Here is a 12,846-nt window from a genome sequence, read left to right as displayed (position 1 = left end):
GATCAAAGGATTTATGTTCCAAAGAAAAATATGCAGGTATTATCCAAAAATCGTTTTAGTAGACATTCTTTGTTTTGGAATTTACTACCAGCAGCTTGTACAGCATAATTACAGCTTTCATATGAATCATTATTCTATTTTAGATATTCTATTTAGGTGAAATAAAATTGTGGACCATATTAACATTTCCTAAATTAGTATTTTATTTCACAGCCATTTTATTTAACATATCACTTGTAAGAAATAATTCATTCCAAAATATTTTGCAGCAAAATCATGGTACATATTTTCAGCTTCTTTAGTTATCATATTTCGAAACAGATTAACATTAGGTTCGATCGTAGTCCTAAATTATCAGAGGCCATCGTATAAATAGGATAACCTAACATACTTTTTTTTAGTATTCTACAAATGAATTTATAAATTAATATATGATCATGCTTCGAGTTACGTCCAGCTTACCTATCCATGATGATGTTAACGAATAAAAAGTTCCATTTTATAACTACAGGGATTCATTTTGTATCAGTGTGGTTCAATCATCAACTCCTGAACATTTACATAACCAACAAAACAGTTATCATTTCATGAAATATATTAAAATCGCGAAGGAAACTGTTTCTTGCTTTTACATTTATAATGATTTATTTGGTATATATGATATTACATTCAGTTAGATCTATGTATAATATTTAAGGCCTTAGATAAAGGGTTAATAAAGTGGTATGTCTTCGCATTATTTCAATATATTTACTTAAAAAGTCATATCATATCTTAGCAGAATGTATGTGGAACTCTTCATAAATTAGTTTTACCGTAATTTTTATAAATTCAATCGTCTGTTCATTGAAAAAAATCTGATGATCTTTCCAGATATCATGGAAACTTATATCGATACTATTTTGCTATAATATTTTATTTTTGCAAATAAATAATATTACTCTTATTTTATGTCTCAAATTCAAGTTATATTCATTTGAAGATTGATAAGTCCTTGGAAGTCACCCATTTTCTTCGACTATGATTGTCCGGTAATAAACGAGCTACTTTTCAATGTTATTTTAGAATTAGAAAATAATGGGATTCATATTATTGGAATGGTTTCTGATATGGGACGAAAAAAATATCCACCTTTGGACATATGTAATTAGGATTTTCTACTGATAAAGCATATTTTTCTAATCCATCAAACAAGGAAACGCGTATATACGCGTTTGTAGATGCCCTTCACTTACTGAAGTTACTCAAAAATCATTTCATTCATCAGGGCTTTCAATTAAAGGATAAAACTCTAATTTTAATCGAGACAATTAGAAAACTATTGGATAAGGATAATGAAGAGCTTCGAATATGCCATAAAATAAGATATGATGATTTAAATGTAGTTGGAAATGCCAGACAACGGACTAGGCCAGCCGCTGAATTAGTTAGTCATATAACTGCTAGTGTCATTCACTTTCAGTGATAAATGTGATAGGAAAAATTAAACAAATTAAAAGGAATGACAATTTTTGGATAGATCCAAATAATTTATCTTACTTTATGAAGATTTAAGAAATGAAATTTAGATTTCCTATGTATTTACATCTGCACTTATTATGCAGGAATCTAATGCTCAATCAAATGAAAAGATTAGGTATAATAAGAAGCTACTTTCATCAACTGAAAAAAAAATATACTTGTAGAGGAACACAGCAATATAACGTGCAATAAAAAGACAGAATGCTCATAATGGAACAAGTATGGGAATGTTATATAATAAAATTGAAAAATTTCAGAAATTGATGGCCTCAATGCTTTATTGAGAGTCATTTTGGTGACTCAATTATACAATGGTCAGATGAAACATATGAAGAAAAAAATCCGAATATATTGCTTCAAAACTCAAATACAGCATGGACGAATGACATAACTGTTCCTCTGATTCGGGATGTATTTAAATCGTTTTACCGGAATCTGGATTCTCACACAGAATATTTTCTGTAACGAAGGAAAATACCAAAAAATTACGGTCTAAAAAAAAATCAACAAGTTTGTTGGTGGTAGAACCCCAGAAGAGTCTTAATATGGAAGAAAAAGTATTCAACCGAAGAATAATACACTGAAAACACATTTACTACACGGTCAAATAAATGGTTGCGGTAAAGATAGGTGACATCATCGATATACACTAGCAAGTCGAATACACGGACCGTAGATGTTTTTTCTTCAAAGAAATAGTAGCATTTTAGTTCCTGTGATATAAGAGGATATGGACTTTATATTAACGGAATATTTACATTGATGGGCGCTAAACCTATTGGATATGAAGATATATAACATCCCATCTTTCCCCCAGGACAAGGTAACACAATTATTATGCCAATATCAATTTAATGTATTTGAAATTATATTTGCTTTTTCCCTTATGCAGAATCCAAATGAATGAATCTTTTCTTACAATGCCAAAGAACACAATTTTTAATTCGAATGAGATATCACCTTGGAGATTCCTGTGATTGAATTTTACCTAGATGGGTCCATCTCTTAGTTAAATGGTCTTTTATGCGAACCGAATCATCTATCTTTAATACAGATAAATTCTTCCCTTCTCCTTTTTTTAAATTAGAAAAGTATTCTTCTTCCTTAATTCCAGTACGCGCGAATATTTTATTAATTTTGTAATATATGTACACCTTGTTGTTTGGCTCTTTTCCATCTACCACTCTCAATTTAGCTTAAATAATCCTGCCGTAAAATTCTTTAATTTTTACATAATAACCATGACATTATAAATTTTACATTTTTCTTCACAATTATAATACTTACTTCAATCTCCTCATTTCCAAAACATACATTTAAATAGATGGATCCTCTAGTTGATTGAAATTGGTTCCATTAGGTCTATTCAAATTTGTCTCTGAAGGTTTATCCAAATTTTTAAAGGGTATTTCAATATATTTTTAAAAAAGTTCATCCGCAATAGATACCTCAGTACCGGAATAACATATAATTGCATAAGTTTTTTCCATCTAGAGATTATAATTGAACTTGCAATGCGATGCAGTCACGTTTCTCATCATAATTCATGGGGTTTTTTGCAACTTCGTTCTTACATGCCTTTTACTCTTTGAAGTTACCTTTCCTTTGGATTTTCTTCATTACTGTTTCCAAGCAGCTCATTTAGTTATAATATGGTCTCTTGAACAGAATGTACAATCCATTGTTTTTCTTTGAACGATTTTTTTTTAAAACTAATTTTCCTTCGACTAAGGCTTTGATCCCTGAATTTTCGTTTTGGGATCTTGTTGACTTTTACTGAATTTAATTTTTCATCATTCCTCTAAGACATTTCTTCAGCTCGAAAACTGACAATAAACGTAACTTCGATGTTTTTTTCTAGACAGTCCTAATTACCGCATGATTCATTTTATTTGGGAGGATTTGCAGTTCGAGTTACATCTACATCGATGTCCACAAACGATTGATCATCTTTTTGATATATGGAATGGAATTTGACTTTGTAAAGAATGATGTTGTATTGGGAGCGAAAGTATTCTCTTAATTCTTTTAAAATTTCAGGAACAGATTATTGTGTCTCTTCTTAAATCCCCATTGAGACTCTTAATATTTCGCTAATTTCTATATCTATAAAGGATCTTAAATTCACAAATTGTTTTTCGTTGATAGTAGCTATCACTACCTGCGTATTGTCTGTAGACTTCGAAACTGAGTTTCCATTCAATAAACTCATTCAAATCCATGTTTCCTTCAATAATTCTGGTATCTTATATGAAATTTTGCCGTATAGTTTACACGGTCCATTCTTTGAATTAAGGTTTTGATATTCTTTGACAACTAGTTCCCCTATTTTTCTCGTGAGCTCTTCCATAATTCTGTTATCCATACGATATCTCTCTTTCATGAACATCAAGACATTTTTGCTCCTTTATTTTAGACTCCAGTAATTCAAATACGTTTCTAAGAAATGCAATTTTCTTGGTGATCTTTAATGATAAACTTCTACTTATTCAATTGTGTTTAAATGGTTCAGGCCATTAATGCTCCAGATGATATGACCATTGTATGCCTTAACTTTTGATTTTATAAAGTCAAACTTCTTACTTTTAAGTTGTTAATCCTTTCGATTGGTTCTGGATTACCGTCTACGCCACGTGATATATGAGAATATTTATTTTATTTTTGTGATCAAGTGAGAGATATATTATCAATAGTGGAGAGTATCATTACTAAAAGGTATGGCATAGGTCTCAATCTGTCAGATTGGTGCATTGCTCGTACAATGAGAGGAAAAAATGACTTTAAAGTGGTGACTCCTATGGCTAATACTCTCACAATAATGTATACACTCCTCTTTGTCCAGGACCGAACATAACAAATGTTAGATATATGAACTAAATGGATGTTTTAACTACTACACATTTTATATTTTTATTTAATAAAAGGGACTTCTAACCCACATTTCAAATCTTTTAAATCTTTCATACTGTTATATATAACTGGAGAAAACTCTGATTTTTATTAATTTATTTTCTGTGTGTGAAGTATTAGAAATTCAATTATAAATCGATCTTGGATAAAGCCATATCATTATTATATTCTAAGTAACACATAACAAAATATATTAAAATAAGGGATGAAGTATAAGGTAATTCTATTTATTTTATAAGAGGACATATTTCAAAAATTTATTTTCAAGTATTATCTTAATGCACAGTTAAAAATACCTTCATATCAGTATAAGGATATCAGGATATAAATATTCATATCAAATTTTAGTAAATTAATCTACAAATGCTCTTTAATAATTTTTTAAAACCTTATTATTTATATTAAATGAAAGTAGCATAGTTTTCCACGTGGCGAGTTTTCCAACGCCAAACATATATAGTCGTGGAAACATTCATTTTCACCATTCTCACAAATAATTCTTATTTCTAAGTAATGAAGAAAAGCCGACATTTTTAAGATAATGAACGAACTTATGGAGAAAAGGTAAACGGTCGTCCAATTTTTCACTGTTATTTTGCTGCATAATTTAGATCTACCCCTCCAAGTATTTCTTTGCAACTGTTATCATAATTTCTAATTTTTTATTAAATTAGTATCTTAAACGAAAGGGAGAAGAAAAAGAAATGAAGAGAATATGCTGATAACCAGTGATGAAAATCTTGTGTATAATGGGCATGTCAAAAGTCCCAGAAAATCAACATGGTAAACTTGAAAATTTGAGGAATAATTTAGAAGAGATCAACCACAATCAGCTGTGACAAAGGAGGAGGGACAGAAGGAAATAAGCAATAACATTGGCAAGAATTACTCCTATTACACACAAGAATATTTAATCACATATTGAATATAATTGAATTCAGTTAGGAAAGAATGTTCACTACACAGGAATTAAATAGTAATGACAACTGTGAAGGAAAATAATATTCATTCTTCTGATTAACAATTCCAATAAAAAAAGTCCAGCTAAAAAATTAAAAAAATTTACATCACTGCCGATAATGTATGCAACAGCATTACCGCCTGGTAGCTAAAAAGTATATTCAGTGTTATTTAATTTAGAGAACACGAGAATGCCCATGCAATATTTCCATCGAAGTAAGTTTTTGAGTATAATTTCGATTCAGAGCCATATATCAAAATGAAATAACTATATGCATGACAGTTTATGGTAATAATAGTTGATTAAAAATATTGAAACGTACAAAAATAAATTATTTCTAAGTTATCTTGAATACAGTTCCTAAAAAATGTGTCTAATTATACAAAAATCCAGTAAAATGAAGGTGCATGTAAATATTTTTAATTGCTTTATATAATTGCTAAAACAAAGAATAAACATCAAAAAGATTTTATGTAAAAAAAAAGATCGATTTCGATAGATTTTACAATTTAACATTTAGTTTTCTTATAAATAGAATATTTAATAAATAAGAAATGTAAGTTAATGTAATTAAATCAATTATTTAACTAATTGTAATAAGTATTTAATGTTTTATAGACAAGAAGGTTTCAAATTTAAATATTTTTGTATCCAATGTATTTGATTAGTATTTATGAATTAGATGCAATTATTCTAATCGACTTATTTATATTTAATTTCTTAATTTTGTCGACCTCTAAAATATTCTTTACTTCTTACAATTAGTTGTTTCTCATTATGTCAAACATTGCGTTCCTAAGTGTTGTCTTGATTATGAAACCAAATTTCTTCCTATCGGCTACATACATACTACTCCATTCTTTCTCCCAGGATGAATACACAAAAAATTCATTGCTAAAAGTTACTCTTAGACGAAGCACTTACTGAGTATTTAATAGTTTTTTAGGCTACTTTTAGAATGGTGATTTCGTCTATGAGAGTATTGAACAGCGAAAGAAATTTTGAATATACAATATAAAAGAAAACAATCTTCAAAATCGTTATTTAGCACCTTTTGTTGTTAAGAGTAAATTTCGAAATATCTCTCCAATAATACACGGAAAAGTCAAATATCCACTTTTAAATCAATTAATGTCCTTTTAAAAATTTTAATGAAGGCTTTTTTTCTTACCTGTTACATTTTTTTAGTATTCATTGTATTCGAGATTAGACTTAATTTTAAAATGATTTTTTTCTTCATTCTGAGTGATAAGTAAAGAAAGAATGTGTGTAAAGAAAAGACTAAGTTTTCCTATTAAAAAAGAAAAAACAGTTGATTTGTGTGCATTTTTTTATAAAAGTTTGTTATTTGATAAGTAATAAGGGTCTTAAAATCTCCCTCAAAAACAAGAATTATCACCCATTTTTGCTGTAAATTGATTTCAGAATGCATGATAAAATAAATATATATGACTTCATATAATTTTTTTAAATGTTCGTTTAATTGGTTAGATGGAGTTGCACTGATTAAGTATAAGTAAATATTATAATATTAAAATTACTCCATCTAACTTAGGAATCTTTTGGTGAAATCCATATACCTAAAGTATATTTCTTTCCCTAGGAATCACCGGGGCGCTAACGTACACACATCAAGTTCAAGAGAATAACTCCCGAGCATGCTGTTAATGAGCTATTGGGATTCCATGGATTTTTATATATTATTATAATATTTCCCCTGTGCTAATGTTATTTTAAATGTAAAAGGTTCTCCTTTTTATAGCCACAATTAATTTTATCTTCCCAAAATGAAAAAACGGCCGCTGTTATTAACAAGGGTATTAATTAAGTCTCGTCTTACTTTCTCCTCACACTCTAATACATATCTCATCTCTAGGGATAAGCAGTGACGGATAAAATATGTGGCAGTATGTAAAAATAAAAACGAAAGTTAACCTGATAACGTTTTTATTATATGTTATTTATGTTGGAAATAGCCATGAGAAGAAGGAAATACAAACAACTACTACTCTACTAGTCAAAAGAAAACCATTCCTATACTAAAATACTAAACCAAATTAGTAATTTTATCAATGTCAAAAAAAACACACAAATCGAAGATTTAACTATTAGGGAATTGGAGGTAAGGATTGAATTGTACTGAATGTATAATTAGCCTGGAGGACAACATAGCACACACTTAGCCTTATAAATTGAATTGATACCACTAACCAGTGAGTTAAAAATGTGTAATTTTTTTAAAATGCACATTAAGGACACTAAAACTCTACCATTTCTTTACTGGATCTTTTATTTGATTATTCTTGATCTATATCGAATTAATTATGAGTGTACGACGATTCCATGAAAGATCTACAGTGACTGATGTATCTTGAGCAGAGGATGTATGCAATTAAAAGTCACTATCATGGGCATCTATGTTCAAATGTATCTCTACAATAAGTGATCTTCCTAAGCAAGAAAGATTAGAGGTAAGACTGAGAAAAAGATCTATCCCCAATGGGTTGGGATTCCTGAACATCAAGGATAAATGAAGAGACGTACTCTTAGGATGTTAAAAAGAAAAAGAATATATGAATTCAATAGAACAATATATGGATATGGATTGATCCAAAATTATTGAAAAGATCAATCTTAGTCGCTGATAAGAAAGAACTACTTAGCCATTCAGTTTAAACTGTTACCTTGCATTGACATAAATTATTTTAAACCTACAAGGTGTGTGACGATTCACAATCCTAGTTTATAAAATATCATCGGCGAAAATAATATTCTTTTTATAAAAAGTATGGAATTATTTTCCTAAATTTTCCTATGTCTTCTACAGATTAAATGCCATACGAGTGGCAGCACTGAATGTTCAGGGATGTATATTTCAATTAAATCTTTATCTGTTTTATCTTATTCCAGAGGCAAACTTTTCTTTCATTTTATTTTCCAGGAACTTAACGCCATTTCTTATCTAAAAATATATATATAGCTTAAATGGAGTGGGAAGAAAAAAGTGTGTGGAGAATGATGATTAAGTCGACTAAATTGTAAGGTGATGTGAATTTTGCCGTGCACAAATGTGTTTACGAATGTGGCGATTTTTTTAATATTGTTTTGTTGGTCGGGAAAATGTCCCGAAGAAATACTGAACGAAGAGTTTGATCCATCTCGAAAATCATCATATCACAACTTTAAATATTACACATTCAAACATAAATTTTTAAATATTTAGATGTAATTGCTTATTTGTAGGGTAGACAATCTAATTTCTCTCGGATATTTCATATGGCCTAATACATATGTTAATTGATACAAATAAGTGGACAATTTTAATAAGTGTTCGGAGGGATATCCAAGTCGAGTCTCAATTTTTTGCTCACAATTCCAAGAGATAAGACTCAAATTGGACATGGGTTCATAATTTAAAGACTTACGGCTTAACTTGGAGTCAAAATCAAAAATTTGCGGCTCAACTTGGAAATAAAAGCTGCTATTTACTAATATCAAGAAAAATCTATGGACCCTATATTATAATGATGGTCAGAAAATGCATTAAAAGAAATCAAAGGAATCGATCAAAATGTTCAAAAGCTTGGACTTGTGAGCAAAGACTTGAAAATCCTCTTGTACTTACAGAATAAGAACTAATTCCAAACACTGTTATATCCAAGCTACGGAAAAAAAAACCCAAAATTTTAAAATATAAAAAATATTTGCACTGCAGCTTAAGCTAATTTCAACACGGTTGTTGAGTTTGGATCTGGTCCCCTTATACCAATCAAAGATGAAAATCCAGTGTAGAATGGGCATGTAAAAAAAAAGAAAACGAAAATCAACATGGTAACCTTAACAATTTGAAGAATTATTTGGAGGATTTCCATCCTTAAACCTAACCGAATAATCTATGCAGTGCGTTCCATGCATGTTTCAATCCAAGTAAACATCTAAATGCTGCTGAAGTGGACCGCAAATATCACATATTAGTAGTACAAATCTTGACAAAAGATGATGGAGTCTGGTTATTCTTCATTGGCTTCTGACTCATGCGTATCTATTGAACCAGAATTTTTCTGCTTACTCTTTATTTCCCCCTCAGTCGGACAATGGGTTGGACTCTGTTGCTTCATATAAGGCATCCAACATGGTGATGAAGTTGTATTTTATTGTTTCTTTGGTGGCTTTATTGACTTTATACTGTCCAAGTTCTAGCCATCACATCCCTAGGATGTGTCAATCATTGGTCCTAGAGCTTTTCCCTAAGGTACTGTTTCGATTCTTTAGAAGAATTACTCACACTAAACTCTTATACCTCTTGTCCTAATGGTACTAGACTATCATCCTCTTTCCCTTTTTATAACAAGGTATCAATAAAATCGTTGCATATTTTCTTCTTCTTAATGTTCTAGTTCATTTATTCCCGTTCTTTATATTACAATTTGTGAATCTGTATAGCTCTCACAGTATTCCCTGCTACATATTATGTCACCACTATCAGAAGTAACTTATCAAGTTCTGTCATTATAGAATGGAAGTTGCGATTGAATATGTAGTACCTCGTTGTGATAATTGGTTTAATGCTTCAATGTTTTCTGCTTAAATGAAGAGAAGAATGAGGATAGTTGAAAATCATATGATCTGCTTGTATGCTAAAGGAAAAGAAACTGATAGTTAATGTAGTACCCTGATAATTTGAAGAATATGTGAGCGGAACTTTCTTGAAGTTTCAGTAATATGATATTCTAACCTCAATATAAAAAAAACTAAAAACACTATTTCACAGAAATTAGTAAGATATATTGTCTCTCTAAAACAAATTATAACAAAATAAACTTAAACAATAATTCGGAAGAATCATAACTTGCAAGAAAGGAAGAATTGCAAGAAATCGCGCAAATCTATTTAGATTAGATTGCTCTCCTTTCATCAATTTCAACAGTTCTATTGAAATAGCTGTAACGATTGTACGCCATTTATCCAAAGACTCAATGGACCACAGTTGATTCTTAACACAATTAGCAAGTAACGATTTAGAATGGATAATATAGACCATCTATGACAATAAATAAATAACTAAAAATTAGACTGTGTATTCAGCAACCATATTGAAAGGAATTACTTAGATCTTGATCTTCAATTCTATGTGCTGTGCACAAATGAATTTACTTATTCGGAGATTTTTGTTTTATTGTACTGTTTAGAGAAAAATTGAACAAACATAAAAGAACACCAATTCATAATGTTTCAATATGACATAATGAAATATTAAATTTCGTGAATTATTGCCAATTTGCAGACAATAGTTCCAGAAGACGACCAAGAAATTAGTTATTTCAGAAATATAAAAATTAAAAATATCTGTATTCAAAGGTATATGTTAGTAACATCAGTGAACCGTCCTTGAGACGTTTTTTTTTTTAATGTGATAATTATTAGTCTTAACATTTTTTGGCATTCCCATAAAATATTATTAAGATAATACATACTTGTCAGGCCAAGGAATTGCCAAAAATTGTTGCCACCATCGAGAAGCAACATAGGATACATAAAAACCTAATACAAATGATAGTGGGATCAAATTTAGGAATGCATCGAAGTACTTGACAACCATTTCGAAGAGTCTATTCAATAAATAAAAATGAAATAGTTTTAAAATTTATTCATATAACATTTATACAGTTGCTTAATTCAAACAATAATTACAAAATAATTAAAACTCTTATGTTTCAATTATTAAATAAAGATGTTACCATAAATTTTTTTGACAAAAACTATTGTATATTCAATATTTATATTATTATAGCAAATTTGCAAATTACTTTAATTTATTTCAAATATTCAAAAAAAAAAAAACTTCGTTCTCTTTTTTTCTTTCTTATTGTCTAGTACAAAAGTACATAAACAATAGATCACAAAAACAATATAAACATAAAAACAAAAGTAATTAATTTATAAAATGGATCTTGTAACGCGTAAAGTTGGAGATTCTGGTAGGATCCTGGCGATTCCAAAAGCAAAACGGAGTCTATCGTTGGAGACCACCCATTTAACGCCAAATTCGAGCGTTGGCGAACGTTTCTCTCTGGGTTACTTGTGGGGGTAGTTGAGCCACTTTCTCCATCGTCTCGAAGAGGAGCCCCACATCGGTATCTGCCTTAGGAATAGGAAACATATTGAAGAAGCCTGAAGCCAAAGATCCAGAGGTACCAGTAAATAACTGGAAGGGCGAATATTTAGATCTTTGACCCATTAGTACTGAATTCCTCAGTCCCCCCAAAACAACAGACAGATATTCATCCAATTTTCTTTCTCTTCTGATATCCGTGCAAATAGCCCAGTTTTAGGGATCTGTGGAACCGTTCAATAAGCATGTTTAATTTAGGATGATATGATGTAGTCGTCCTATTTGCGATTCCAAGTGCCCTACGAACACACATCCAAATAGCACTTGTGAATTACGTTCCCCTGTCTGACTCAATGATGTCAGGTACTCCAAATTTTGATATTCATCCTCCAAGAAAGCTCTAGCCATTGTACTAGAGGCGATATTAGGAATTGAGATCACTTCAGACCACCTGGTATACCGTCCATTATAGTCAGGGCATAGCGCTGTCCTTTGACGAGTGTGAACGGGCTAATTATATCAATGTGGATGAAGGCAAGTCTCGCTAATGGTGGATCGAAAGAGGAAGTGGGCTTGGAGTTTCTAAAAGGCTTTGTTTGTTGACATGCAATGCATTCTTTAGTAAAAATTTTAATATCAGAACGCTATTTAGGCCAAGCGTAGAAAAGAGATACCTTTCTTAAAGTATCTTTGAATCCTGGATGATTATCTTTGTGGCTTGAATTAATAATTCGTCGTCGTAGTTCTGTACAGGACAGTACGACACAAAAGGTGTCTTTGTTACCAAAGGCTGCAAATAAAGTTCCTGAAACACACCTAAGACAAGCTTTAACTGTAAAATTTAACAATTTAGGGTCATGGAGTGTTTGATCTTCAATGACATCTTGAAGTAAATTGGGACTTAATTTGATGTTGTTGACATTTCTCGAAAGAATATCTGCAGTGTCGTTTAATTTCCCAGAAACATGCTCAATTCTGCAATTAAACTCTGCTACATATGCAAATGTACGGAATTGTCTTGGAGTCCAGGAAGGATGGCAGATGTCTATCGGTGAAACTAAAGGTTTATGATCTGTAAATACTCTAACATTTTGTCCATCTAATGCCCACAAAAAATGTTTAATGCTTTCCTTAATAGCATGTGATTTCCTATGAAAAGTTGAATATTTAATTTGCTTTTCAGATAAGGCTTTAGACCAAAATGCTTGTGGTTGCCAGCGCCCATTCACTTTCTGTTCCAAAACGGCTCCCATTCTGGTATCAGACGCATCTTTTGTAAGGCTAAAGGTAACGAGTTGTCCCGGAATGAAAATTGAGTACTTGAAGATAAACTATGTTTTAT

The 12,846-nt window shown here is 30.6% G+C and overlaps 1 protein-coding gene across 14 annotated transcripts in view; it reads right to left on the bottom strand.

The window, feature by feature from the left end:
- The window catches only part of LOC121126656 (bestrophin-2a), a 99,583-nt gene that overhangs the window by 68,503 nt on the left and 18,234 nt on the right, over window positions 1-12,846 (bottom strand). For 11 of the 14 annotated variants that reach the window (XR_011782765.1, XR_011782767.1, XR_005867047.2 and 8 more), the window contains exon 2: window positions 10,867-11,001. The exons of 2 other annotated variants lie outside the window; for them this stretch is intronic. Coding sequence is in view for 7 of the 12 variants with exons in the window: in XM_040721959.2 (XP_040577893.1) it covers window positions 10,867-11,001 (135 nt within the window). In the remaining 5 variants the exon portion in view is untranslated. Of the gene's footprint in view, window positions 1-10,866; window positions 12,786-12,846 lie in introns of all 14 variants that reach the window. One more of the 14 variants, XM_071892190.1, reaches the window with a different exon arrangement.

This window comes from Lepeophtheirus salmonis, chromosome 12, assembly GCF_016086655.4.
Source record: "Lepeophtheirus salmonis chromosome 12, UVic_Lsal_1.4, whole genome shotgun sequence".
Classification (NCBI taxonomy): domain Eukaryota; kingdom Metazoa; phylum Arthropoda; class Copepoda; order Siphonostomatoida; family Caligidae; genus Lepeophtheirus; species Lepeophtheirus salmonis.
The sequence above is the reverse complement of the archived record's forward strand: the minus strand, read 5'-3'. Positions and strand labels throughout refer to the sequence as shown.